Here is a 13704-nt window from a genome sequence, read left to right on the forward strand (position 1 = left end):
CAATAATATGTCAGCAGCATGTATGTAAATGTTTGTAGTTTTGAGATAATTTTTTTGCGTGGTTTGTGAAAAAATAAAAATAATTGTCACTGAAATAAGGTGTGAGGCGTGAATCATCATGAATATTGATGTGTTTCACACCTGAGAAAGACAAAGACCCTCCCATAATGGCCCTATCAGGTGCTATCAGGCCCTATCATTTTGAAGAACCTTGCACAAATAATGAGGAGAGATTTAAAAAAGAATGGACTGAAAGACTGAAACAGTATGATGACGGAGATATTATTTATGTTTTGGCTGCAGGTGCTGATGAAAAACTGATCGATAAGCTTTCTGAAGAAGCTAAAGAGAGATTAGCCATGGCAACATCATTATTCACAAGCATTTTACATCAACTTGTAACAGGGAAAATGAAGATAAAGCTTCTCAATCTCATCCTGCTGAAGAGGAATGCGTTCTTTGAGCTGCTTAATTTAGGTAAAATACCACACACATGAGATTTTACCCGTTTAACATACTATAATGTGAAGAGTCATGACCCTACTGTTTTTTCAGAGTGTTTTTGTGAAAATGAACAATACAAGGACACCAACGCCATGAAGAGGCTTCTTCATTGTAGACAAGAGGAGGTGAAGGCTATCAAGCATGAGAGTGCATTGGTGGATTCTCTCATTACAATGTGCCGCAGTCTAGAGGAGCATGTGACTGGTAAACGCCGTCTATTGAACACCTGAGAATAACAGATTGTTTTTATAGAGAGATGTTAATACTATAATATTTGTTGTTATTTACAGTTGATTTTGAAGAGTTGGAAGAAAAACACCATATTGACATAGATGAGATGGACCTGGACGAGTTCATGGACGTTCAATCATTAAATCAAATTCCCTCTCCAGTGTCACAAGGAGTCACCTACTTTGAGCTTGATGATGATGTTCGATCTATGGCGGAGGTCCTAAATACCTATAAAGACAGCTACATTTTCAAATCTTGTTGGGTGAATAAGGCAAAAGAGTTTGCAGAGAATGAGGAGGAATTGGAAATCACTCTCGAAGATCTTAACAGAGAAATATTCGAATCATGTCATGATTCCTACAGAAACATATACACAACCCTCAAAGACGGTAGCATAACTTTTGAAAAGGTTGATGCAACATTCAAGGCCTACAAGGGAAAATATGAAGAACTTGCAGCGGAAGTTGCAATCATTTGCAAACTAAATCTCAGTGATGATCAGCGTTGGGTCCAGACAAGAATCCTGCAGATCAAGCAGTACCATGAGCTTCATCTGGCAGTAGAGTCGGCTCAGGTGGTCATGTTGGTCAAACAGACGCTCTGCCTACAAGGAGACTTTCAAGTCTTGGAGAAGTTGCTTATTACTGTAAGTCATCTAATTTTTGCCAATATGCTTCCTGTTGTTAAATTAGTTAATTTTGATTAAAATAAGTAAGGGATATGTTTAACCCATGAGGCTTTCTTTCCTTTAGACACAGGTGGATTTTAAACAAGAGCGTCTTGACAGCATTGACAATGAGTTGATGCAGGCAAAGACTGTGCTTGTGGACATCACAGATTCCCGTAGACTGTGCCTTCATGAGCTTGGCCTAAGGAAGAACTTTGTTATATGGGTTAAAGAGGCTCTTGAAGGTAACCAAATAAGTGTTTGCACTGGTAATTGAATGTGATTTTATTATTTGAATGCTCTTTTGTAAGCAAATGTTATTCCTCTTTATCACTTCAGACATCAATGAGTTGAAAGTCTTTGTGGATTTGGCTTCCATCTCTGCTGGAGAGAATGATTTGGATGTGGATCGGGTGGCCTGTTTTCATGACGCAGTTCTTGGCTACTCCTCAATGCTCTATGATTTAAAGCCAGAGACTGACTTCAGGCTTTTTAAAGATATGCTGAAAAAACTTTGGAAGGCACTTGACAATGACCCCAACCTCCCCAAAAAATTGGTAAGAGTATCTGCCAGCTTTGACAAGGAAGAAAACAAGATTGTTTGTATTTTTGTTCATCAAAAACATTTTCTTTTTTTCAGTGTGACTCTGCAAGACACATTGAATGGTTGAAGACAGTCAAGGATAGCCATGGGTCAGTGGAACTGTCCTCTCTATCTCTGGCATCAGCTATCAACACAAACGGCATCTACATTATCAGTGCACAAAACCAAAAGAAGGTTTGTCATTACTGTTTGAGTTCAAATAGATGTTGCACAGATCATACACACAAACAGTTTGAAATACTCATGAATATAAATTGATTTTACGGTAGTCAAAAATCTTGTTGTGTGTTTTGGAACATGCTAACTGGTTTCTAGTTGGTCCAAGCTGGTTGACCATTCTTTGTCAGGGGCATTGCTGGGAAAATCAGGTTTCTAGTTAGTCCAAGCAGGTTTAGGCAATTGACAAGCAGGACTATAAGCTAATAGAGACCTCGTCATTATGATCAAGGTCCTTGCTCGAATAAATCAGGTGGGATGAAAAGCAGTCATGCCGATTTTTGACAAAAATGGCAGCTGATTAGTTGCTAGACCAAGATGGGTTACCAGCTCATCCCGGTCCCCATCCAGGGGTGCGTTTCCCAAAAGCATTGCTTGCAATTTCCATTGAACTCTATTGGTAACGACGGAACTTACGACCGTAATTGGCTTTGGGAAGCGCACCCCAGGCTAATAATCCAGCAACTTACTAACTAACTAGCTTGGACCAGCTACAAAACCAGTTATTAGGTTCCAAAACACTGCTTAAGCTTTAGCTAAGTTTCCTTCAGGAGCAATGACATGCCTAATTAGCACAATGCTTATTTTTAGCTGTCTTTATCATCATCGAATAGCCTAATTGATACAGATAATATTTTAGAAATATCAGCCCATGAATATTGCTTCTTTTTTTTTCAGTTATGCTTGGAAAATATTCTGAAGCTTCAAATTATGGAAGAGCACGATGAGGGCTATGAGACACGCACTTATTCTCTTGAAGACCTCAGGGATCTTCAGAATAAATTGATGCTAATGTCTGGCAAAGGAGATCAAGGCCAGTGTGAAGTCGATCAGTTTGCAGAGGTGACCTTTCAGCTTTTAGCTGTTTTACTCTGTTATATTTCACAGTGCTATTGTAATTATCCCTGAATTAACTTCCTCCTTGTTTCCAGGTCTTTGCCAATGTACAGAGGTTGGCCTCTGCTTTTATTGATTTGTTTGTTGCTGGAAATCCATTGTTCAGGCATTGGGAGGCAAATATCAACTCTAAAAGTAAAGATGCATGCATCGTAATGGACTTCAACTTAGGGAGTGTTGTCAGTACCATCGTGGTGGAAGGTGATGTCACAGAACAGTTGCCTGAAGTCTGTAAGAAAATCGAGAGGTGCCTACACTTCTGGAAGATTTTTATGGCCAAGCAGAGATCTCAGCATTACTACTTAAACTATTACACTGCAGAACAAGTAGTCTACATGTGCCGTCAGCTCAGCCAGAACAATCTGACCGAAATGGAAGATCAAGTTCTTATGATGCTCTCCTTTATCAAACCTGATTGCTCCACTTCACATTTAAGACGGGCTTGGCACAGGCTTCAGTATGAAGCAATTAAGAGGGGTCCTGAGCAAAATGATGACTTAGACTTCCAAACCTTTGTTGAAGTCCCCAGTGTGATTGAAAATGATAGTACTGAGGAGCCATGCCCAACGTTTGACGACTTGGAAAATCTCTTGGGTAATGCTAATGGATCGGAAAAGCTCGATGTGATTTGGAATGCGTACATGCGAGACATGAAGAATTTTCTGCCAGACTCCCTTGATGTCGGTAGTCTTGGAAATCTTCTTGAAATTTTGGCCAACAGCCCCAGTGAAATTGAGGGTGATGGGTTTTTACAGGATGAGAGAACAAGGAACATCCAGAGGGAACTTCCAAATGGATTGGCTACTGGAAGACCAAATCTAATCATCTGCCCTTCTGAAGAAATTCTGACATCATGCATTTCAATTTACATGAGAAGCAAGAATGAGCCTCTACCAACCTATGATGAAGTACTCCTCTGTAGTTCTTCCACTCCTTATGAAGAAGTGGAACTTTTCCTCAGGCGCTGTCTTTCTGCTGGCTACAGGGGAAAGAAGATATACACAATGCTCTATGTGGACCAACTCACCTACGAAGTGAGCTACAAAGTGGAGCAATTTTTTCAGCGTCAAAATGCACTGAGCAGAAATGATTACAGGCTGGTGTTGGTCTGCAGCTCTAATAGAGAACATGCATACCTTCCCTCAGCTTTTAGTCAATTTAGATTGCACTTGATTCCCCAAGAACCAATAATCGTTATTCAACGATACCTTGCTAGGCATTTTACAGTCCCAGCTGACATATCCAGTGCTGCTGCTGTGTTCAAAAACAGACAATGTGTGGGAATTGTATCCTCAGAAAGATCAGGAGTTGGTGAGTATGCATTCAAGTAATGGATTTAAATTAATTAGTTTTCAGAATTCATGTTAGTTGACTGTATAGCTTCAGATTTTCTGACACTTACAGAAAAAAAGAGACTTTGTTTTCTGTGTGTGTATGAATATAAATATATTTTGCAAAACGTGTAAGATGCAGAATTATAATCTATATGGTTCATTTTAGGAAAATCACTTTACATTAAAAGAATGTATGAGAACTTGAAGAAGAACACCAAGAAGCCTTCGCAGCTGAAGTGCATCAGGTTAATTGACCCAAGAATTGATGAAAATGTCATCCTTCAGTCCTTGCTTAACAGCCCCAAGAAAAAGGAGCTTTCGGTCTATCATTTTGATGTCACCACCATGGTAGTTACTTTATTTATTAATTTAATTCGATGAACAAATAGAAATATATGTTGCTGCTGTTTTTCAATATGTTTTATATACTTACAGGTAAAAAAAGGACTTCATGAATTTCTGTTCAGGCTGTTGATCCTTGGATACCTCACAGACTCAGAAGGAAACATGTGGAAAACAAGTAATAAGCACTTGTATGTCATTGAGATCCTGAGACCTGATGCCAGCACATCCCGAAATGACCGAAGAGCTGTAAGTAAATGGATATAAATCATTTCATTAAATCACATAGGAATTTTTTGTCATTAATCAGACAAATGCCTCATGTATTAATGTGCCTTTTTATCTTGGTAGGGTGCAAAAGCTCCATCTGCTTACTTGGATGTGTTCCCAAGTGTCTATTGCCGTCCTCCCAAAGAGGTACTTGAGTTGGAAATGAGAATCCAGGAAAATCCATCAATAATGGAGGATGAAGGTCCTCTTATGGATGACCAAGAGTTCCGAAGTGAAGCTTACCAGCGGCCTTATCAGTACCTGCGACGTTTCTACAATGGTGAAAATTTAGATGCCTTCATGTACCAAGGAGTGGAGGGCAGTCATGTTGAATGCCTGCAGATGTTGTTCGTGTACTGCGGCATCATAGACCCCTCCTGGGCAGAGTTGCGTAATTTTGCTTGGTTCCTGAACTTACAACTTCGGGATTGTGAGAGAACGGTTTTCTGTGATGTGTCTTTCATTGGGGATACTTTGATGGGATTCAAAAACTTTGTCGTTGATTTCATGATTCTTATGGCAAAGGATTTTGCCACTCCTTCACTTAGTATCTCTGACCAGAGTCCAGGAAGACTGCACAATGACCTTTCTTCTGCCAATGAGGAGGATCTAGCTCCCTTTAGGATAAGAAAACGATGGGAGTCAGAACCACATCCATACATTTTCTTCAATGATGACCATGAGTCCATGACATTCATTGGCTTTCATCTTCAGCCAAATGCACAGAATGGGATTGATGCGATTGATCCATCAACAAATAGAGTGATCAAGCAGAACATCATGACCAAAGAGCTCTATGAGGGCCTTAAACTTCAGAGGGTCCCTTTCAACATCGATTTTGACCAGCTCCCAAGATGGGAGAAAATTGAGAGGCTTTCCAGGGTGTTGGGAATACAGTGGCCTCTTGATCCAGACGAAACGTACGAGCTCACCACAGACAACATATTGAAAATGTTGGCAATTCACATGCGCTTCCGCTGTGGGATTCCTGTTATAATCATGGGTGAGACAGGATGTGGGAAGACCAGGCTAATCAAATTCCTTTGTGAGATGCACAGAGGTGGAGTTGCCACTGACAACATGAAACTAGTCAAGGTTCATGGAGGGACAAGTTCAGACATGATTTACACCAAAGTAAGAGAAGCAGAGGCCATGGCGTTAAGAAACAAGGTGGATTATGGGTTTGAATCTGTGTTGTTTTTTGATGAAGCAAACACAACAGAGGCCATTAGCAGCATTAAGGAAATTCTCTGCGACAACACTGCTGATGGCCAGCATTTGACAGGTGACACTGGCTTGCAGATCATTGCTGCTTGCAACCCGTACAGAAAACACACAGACGTGATGATCAAGAGATTGGAGTCCGCTGGTTTGGGATACAGAGTTCGTGCTGAGGAAACAGATGAAAAACTTGGATCCATTCCACTTCGCCAGCTAGTGTACAGAGTGCAGGCTTTACCACCTAGTATGATTCCACTAGTTTGGGACTTTGGACAGCTCAATGACCATACTGAGAAAATGTACATCAAGCAAATAGTCGAAAGGGTAGTTGAAACCAATTCCATTAGTTTAGATTACATCACAACCATCACTGATGTTCTTTCGTCCTCGCAGATGTATATGCGAACAAGAGAGGATGAATGCAGTTTTGTGAGTCTGAGGGATGTAGAGCGCTGCATGCAAGTCTTTGGCTGGTTCTACAAAAACCACCCAATGATACTCTCAGAGCTTGACCAGTTTGAGAGCATGCAGCGGACAGAGAGAAATGAAAATCAGAGGAATACTGATGACAGAAACCCAATTCTTTGGTCATTACTGATGGCTGTTGGTGTGTGTTACCATGCCTGCTTGGAGGATAAAGAGAAATACAGAAGAAAAATTTGCAAGTGCCTTCCAGAGACCTACACCCCATTGAAAGTGATGCAGGAGATTTCAGTCATTCAGGATCTCTTTCTGAGTGGAGTTCCATTGGGTGAAACCATTGCCCGAAACAATGCCTTGAAGGAAAATGTCTTCATGATGGTGATTTGCATCGAGCTACGAATACCTCTCTTTTTGGTTGGAAAACCTGGGAGCTCCAAGTCCTTGTCTAAAACTCTGGTTGCAGATGGCATGCAAGGCCAAGCAGCCCATTCGGATTTGTTTAGAAAACTGAAGCAGATCCATCTCGTTTCCTTTCAGTGCAGTCCTCATTCTACACCAGAGGGGATCATCAATACATTCAAGCAATGTGGTCGTTTTCAGGAAGGCAAGAATCTAACAGAGTATGTATCGGTCGTAGTGCTAGATGAGATAGGCTTGGCTGAAGATTCCCAGAAAATGCCTCTGAAAACTTTACATCCTTTGCTGGAAGAGGGATGCATAGATGATCAGCCAGTACCCCACAAGAAGGTGGGATTCATCGGCATCTCGAACTGGGCTTTGGACCCTGCCAAGATGAACAGAGGGATATTTGTTTCACGTGGCGATCCCGATGAAAAGGAATTGATTGAGAGTGCAAAAGGAATATGTTCCTCGGATCCCATGATCCTTGAAAGGGTGAGAGATTTCTTTCAGCCATTTGCCCGTGCTTACCTGAACATCTGTAGGAAACAGGGAAGAGGTTTCTTTGGTCTGCGAGACTATTACAGCTTGATAAAGATGATGTTTGCTGTTGTCAAAGCTTCTAATCAGAAGCCTAGTGCAGACCAGATTGTGAAGGCTGTGCTAAGGAACTTCAGTGGGAAGGATAATGTGGATGCTGTCTCAGTTTTCACCAGCAGACTAAGTATCCAAACGAAGCTTGAGAATATCAGTGCCATTGAGCTTGTAAGAGAGAACATCACAGCCATTGGCCAAGATGAGGAATGCAGATACCTGCTTGTTCTGACCAAAAACTATGCAGCCCTTCGAATTCTACAGCAGACGTTTTTTGCAGACCAATGCCAACCAGAGATTATCTTTGGTTCAAGCTTTCCAAAAGACCAGGAGTATACTCAGATCTGCCGCAACATCAACCGTGTGAAGATTTGTATGGAAACTGGTCAAACCATCGTGCTTCTGAACTTGCAGAACTTGTACGAAAGCTTGTATGATGCTCTCAACCAATATTACGTCAGCCTTGGAGGTCAGAAATATGTGGATTTGGGGCTTGGAACCCATAGAGTCAAATGCAGAGTGCACAAGGACTTCAGGCTCATCGTCATTGAGGAGAAGGATGTCGTGTACAAGCAGTTTCCCATTCCACTGATCAACAGATTGGAGAAACATTATCTTGACATCAATACTGTACTAAAGAGTGAGCAAAAGGACCATGTTGAGAAGCTTAAAGAGTGGGTTAAATGGTTCATTTCTGCTAGAAGCAAGCTCCCAATTGCTCCCCAAGCACGTCATTATCATCCAGCTGATGCTTTCATTGGCTACCACTCGGACACATGTGCATCTGTTGTACTGCAAGTCACAGAGCAGCTCAAAGGGAAAATGGAGCTCTCCGATCCTAGAATCTTAGATGAGGCCAAAATGATCCTTTTGAACTGTGCAACACCAGATGCCGTGGTTCGGCTAGACTGCACTTCCCTGTCCAGTGTAGAAACTGATCACTTGTCAAGGATGTACTTTGAAGAGCAGAAGCATAGTTCCCTTGCTGACTTCATCCTTTCCCACATACAGCAAGCAGGGCCTAGCCATGCCTTTTTCACAGAGGTAAAGCAATACTTTGACTATTACTCTAGAATAGTGGTTCTAAATCAGGGCTGACAAGATGGTTTAAAACAAGCTTTAAAATAAGCCAAGCCACCTAAAAATCAAAACAATATTTCTTATTTTAATTAATTCCCTCAACAACTGTCAATTTTAAGGTCTTGAAAAAACCTGGATATATGCTAGAATTTTAAAAGCATGATTTCTAGACTTGGAAATAATGAAGTAATGAAAATATATAACATTTTAAAAGGTCATGAACATTTCTATAATGAGTATTAGGGCTGAACGATATTCTGTTTTAACACCGACATCGCGATGTGCGAATGAGCGATAGTCACATCGCCGGAACATGCGATGTGAAGAGTAACGTTAGTAGCACACAGTAAACATAGATTGTTGTATGGCTTTTTGCTGGGGTGACATACGCGTTCCGCGTGCCTGCACAGTGATTGGTTCGCTGTGCCGCAGCTCACCGCTCACAGCCAACATTCACTGGCAATCCTATAGCTAAAAATGCGCGACGAAGAGGATCCTCCGCAACAAATTCAAAATTTGGGACTAGCCTATTTCGTCTACAAAAAGGAGGATGTTGACCAAAAAGAGGTAGGCTACTTTGCTGGAGTGTTATAAAGTTGTGGATGTTTTTTTTTTTTTTAAGTCGTTTATTTTTCGTGTTCGCATTTATGAGGAAAAAACAATGTTATTAAGGACGCGACCGTTATGAAAGCGGCAGTAAAAGACTGCTTTAAAACTTTCACAGATACCTCAAACAGAAAGCACAAAGCCTTTCTTTAAAACGAATTTCGTTTCGTATTAATTGTATCTTAATTTTAATCAGTATTTCATTATCCAATTTCCTGGATTTAATAAATAAATATTAAATAGCCTATAGCAGCCAGCGCCTGAACTGGAGATTATAAGCTATCATCCATGAACCGCAACTCAGCATAAAAGGTAGCCTACTCGCCTCACACACCTAATAATAATAATAATAATAATAATAATAATAATAATAAAATAGAAATATTACTATTATCTACAGAAATCTCTACTTTTAAACAGAACCATTAAAAAAATTATAATAATAGCCTAATCTGTATGAAAAGTGTATTTCTCCTGATCACTGCTGCGAAGATCGCGAGTCAGTATTGTCAACTTAATCTTTACAGAAAACACTTGTTTATTAATAAACAATTAAAATGTCACATCGCAATATTTTACATATTATTAATCATTACTTTTGCTGGTTCTAGGTGCCGTTTACATGAACGCGTCACTGAATCAGCACAGAAAACATAATTTTTCGGGTCCTAGAACCTGAAGAATGTTAGGTCCTGTGTAGAACGTTCACCGAATTCTGAGAGAAATATGTTTCTGGAATAAAATATTAAGTGGCCTTTTTTTTACTTGTAATGAAGCTTGCTTATTAGTGAAATTATTAATAACATGGAATGGTAATTATTGACTTTAGCCTGGATTGATGGCTCGCAATATCGCGATATATATCGTTGGGAAAAAAAATATCGCAATGTAATTTTTTTCCAATATCGTGCAGCCCTAATGAGTATAATTTTTATTTTAGTTATGTCAAGATGTAAAATATTTTATTGGGTAGAAAGCACTGATAATTTGCTATTTGTGAGTAAAAAATAGCAGAAGTACCCGAAATGTCTTAGTCTACATGGGGGCTAGATGGGGCTTTGGAGACAATAAGGTTGAGAACCACTACTCTTGAAAAATCCATTACATTTCAGTCTTTGTGAGAAGAAATATTGTACACTAAACTTGCAATCTTTGTCCTGATCCTTTAGGTGACCACCTTCTCAAGGCTTCTGACCGCAGCTGAAATTGAACCGCTACAAAACGTGGTCCAAAACGTAGAGCTCCTCTCTCTACAGCAGTTTGACACAGAACACTCATTCCTCAAGAAAATCAAGTATTGTGTTCACAACATCACTACATTTATATCACATCACAACAAAAAGCACACTTATCCTTAATTAAATGAATTAAAACTCATTTTCTGTATTCAGAAATTATTTGGAGAACACCACCGGGGACAAGATACTCATCATCCAAACCGATTTTGATGAAGGCTCCCCAAGTTTAAATGTCATTGCATCTGCGAAGTGAGTTGAATGTGGCTGGTGGCACATTTGTTTGTTCAGTAAATGCAATGAAAGCAGCATGATTTGAACCTGAAATATATTTCCAGGTATTCTTCCATCAATGAGATCAACAAATTCAGGAAAGAGGGCCATGGAAAGACTTTTATGTACTTCGTCACTAAACTGCCAAGAATGGATGGTGGAACTTCTTACATTGGCTTTCATGGCGGTAAGACGAGTTTGATTTCATCACTGACCAAAACTTGTTTGTTTTATGGAAAATCTCATTTAAAATTCTTTTGATTAGGCCCGTGGAAGTCAGTCCACATCGATGACCTCAGAAAATCGAAAGATATCGCCTCTGATATAAAAGCATTGCAGGGTCTGACCATCAGTCAATTGTTTGAAGAGAAAGCAGAGAAAGTACCTGAGCCTGAAGGTGACGTCTCAATCAAATATTGAGAGTTCTCTTTAAGTGATTATCAACTTTCTCAAACAATCCAAATATTTTTTTACTGCTTGCAGCAATGGAGGTTGAGGAAATGTACGCAGAAGAAGGAGAAGAAGAGAAGATGGAAGTAGAAGACAATACTGTGAGTCACAACCTCAACAACAGCAATGTATTTTCAGTACTATTTTCACCCTGTTGAGTTCAGTTGGCTTCTACGTTGACTCAGTAGGTAATTTTCTTGTGCTCTTTAGGGCTTGGAGAATGTTGTGGACACCACAGCGCTGGTGCGCAGCTGTGTTCAGAGTGCAGTTGGCATGCTGAGAGATCAGACCGAGGCGGGCACCCGCAGCACCAAGAGAGTACAAATCCTGCTCATGCTCCTGGCTGACAATGAGACTCTACAAGGTGAGATGTATCGCTGTTTCTGTTATTATTCAAAGCTTTCATTAATTGCTCTGTAAGTGGTTACTCATATTTATATATTTATGTTACCAGCTGAATTTCTGAAAACGTTAAAGAAGCGAATTCATTCTCTATTGATGGCTCACGATGAAAACGCAATCTCCGCCAATAGCTGGGTCTCCAGGGAAGCTCTAAATACTGATGCCTTGCAAGAGGGTGGAACTTTTAGGTAAATTACATTGTATTTTGGATTGTATTTCAGATGTTTCAGATTTTGACTAGGCCTTACTTAGCTCTCTGTGAATCTCTATACCTAATACCTAAAACAATTTTACTTTCAAAGTTTGTTTGTTTTTGTTTTGTAGGCACGCCCTGTGGAGGCGAGTTCAAGCTGTAGTAACTCCCTTCTTGGCTCAGCTTGTTTCAGTTATTGACCGTGACTGCAATCTAGACCTCTTGCTGGATACAAACGCTGAAGAATCCTTGAAGAAACTGTGGTTGAATATTTTTGGAGATGTCATGTTACTGAATGTTCCTCACACAAATGTGAAAAACAAGTATGTGATCATTTGATTTCAAGAGACATTTCGTAAGCCTTTTGTAACACTAATGCTCTTAGCTACACAGGCTTTATTATGTTTTGTTTTACAATGTTTTCAACAGCAATTCATTATGCAAGGCAAATATGCGTTGCATTTTCATCATTATTGGCATTTCAGAAAGTTAATGTTGATATGTTTTTTAGCTAGAATGTTAACATTAACCTTCCATTAACCTGAACCTTTTGGTAACGCAATGTAAATCGCCGTCTCAAATGGAAAGCAAGAACACTGAAGGGGTCCTATTATGCTTTTTCACTTTTTCAACTTTAGTTAGTGTGTAATGTTGCTGTTTGAGCATAAAAAAAAGATATTCAAGGTTACAAAGCTCAAAGTCCATTCCAAAGGTAGATATTTTATTTAACAGAATCCACTTTTCAAGAACTACAAGAAGTTTTTTCCAGTTCACAGCTTGTAACAGGGTGTCCGCGGATCCATAAAAAGTCTTAAAAAGTGTTATTTTTTACTTATGAAAGGTCTTAAATTTTCTAAATATCTAAATGTTTTCCGAATTAGAACCATCTAATTAGCGTACTTTTTTATTTATTATTCTTTCTTTGTGGATTTGCTTGTTCACGTGACATTGCGCGTCACTTTCACGGCAGCGAATAAGGAATTAACTCTGTCTCCTGCACGCGAAACAGGAGGAGAGAAGGAGAAGCAAGTTGGTAAATGTCAGTTCAATTCTAAGTTCGTTCTTTATGTGCGTAGTGGTGTGCGATGTATATTGTCTATTATGATATTGTAATCATTGTTTTTCGAGCTGACATCGCTTTTGTCTCTCATGCTTTCACTGCGTGATGTGTGCAGTTATAGGTAGCCTATGTTCCCAAATGAGTTTTTGTCTTATATTTATATAATATTATGTTGTTATCATAGGCCTACAATATCACATGAGCAAGAGTTCCGTTTTCCCGTGCACAGTTGCAAATGTGATATTTTTATTTTACATACCAGTTAAATTAACAATAAATTAACATTAATAAATTAATAAATTAAAAATTAATAAATTTTATAAACAATATTGTCAATATTGTTTGTTTTCAATTTATTTCGCTGATGAGAATTTCTAAATTAAGCCATAGCAGAGTCTCAATGCAGCAATGATTTTTTGAATGAAATCCGCGTTTTGAATGATTCAATTTAATGATTAAATGAACAATCACTTGCTTCTTTCCCGAATGAATCAGCCGTTTGAATGAATAGGTTGAATGAATGACTCCCTCAACTCACTTATTAAGACAGTGACTTGCCGCCACCTACTGGCAGTTTTAGTTTCACATTTAAAGTACCCTTTAATTAGAACGTTAAAATTAGAAATCAGTTCATATTTAACAATCTCATAGCTTTATTTATGCAATTGTAAATGCAGTGTAAATATATTAATTCCAGATTTGA

General features: G+C 39.3%; 1 protein-coding gene across 5 annotated transcripts in view; it reads left to right on the forward strand.

Moving 5' to 3' along the window:
* The window catches only part of LOC311296864 (E3 ubiquitin-protein ligase rnf213-alpha), a 77677-nt gene that overhangs the window by 21487 nt on the left and 42486 nt on the right, over positions 1–13704 (forward strand). For 4 of the 5 annotated variants that reach the window (XM_084418844.1, XM_084418845.1, XM_084418847.1 and 1 more), the window contains 19 exons: positions 304–477; positions 556–708; positions 795–1381; positions 1488–1647; positions 1742–1959; positions 2043–2180; positions 2901–3065; positions 3155–4430; positions 4620–4801; positions 4889–5044; positions 5147–8746; positions 10558–10682; positions 10780–10875; positions 10962–11083; positions 11162–11293; positions 11380–11474; positions 11557–11710; positions 11801–11936; positions 12073–12264. In XM_084418844.1, the coding sequence (XP_084274970.1) occupies positions 304–477; positions 556–708; positions 795–1381; positions 1488–1647; positions 1742–1959; positions 2043–2180; positions 2901–3065; positions 3155–4430; positions 4620–4801; positions 4889–5044; positions 5147–8746; positions 10558–10682; positions 10780–10875; positions 10962–11083; positions 11162–11293; positions 11380–11474; positions 11557–11710; positions 11801–11936; positions 12073–12264 (7861 nt within the window). The remainder of the gene's footprint in view (positions 1–303; positions 478–555; positions 709–794; positions 1382–1487; positions 1648–1741; positions 1960–2042; positions 2181–2900; positions 3066–3154; positions 4431–4619; positions 4802–4888; positions 5045–5146; positions 8747–10557; positions 10683–10779; positions 10876–10961; positions 11084–11161; positions 11294–11379; positions 11475–11556; positions 11711–11800; positions 11937–12072; positions 12265–13704) is intronic. The other variant, XM_084418846.1, reaches the window with a different exon arrangement.

This window comes from Rutilus rutilus, assembly GCF_951802725.1.
Source record: "Rutilus rutilus genome assembly, chromosome: 1".
Taxonomy (NCBI): Eukaryota; Metazoa; Chordata; class Actinopteri; order Cypriniformes; family Leuciscidae; genus Rutilus; species Rutilus rutilus.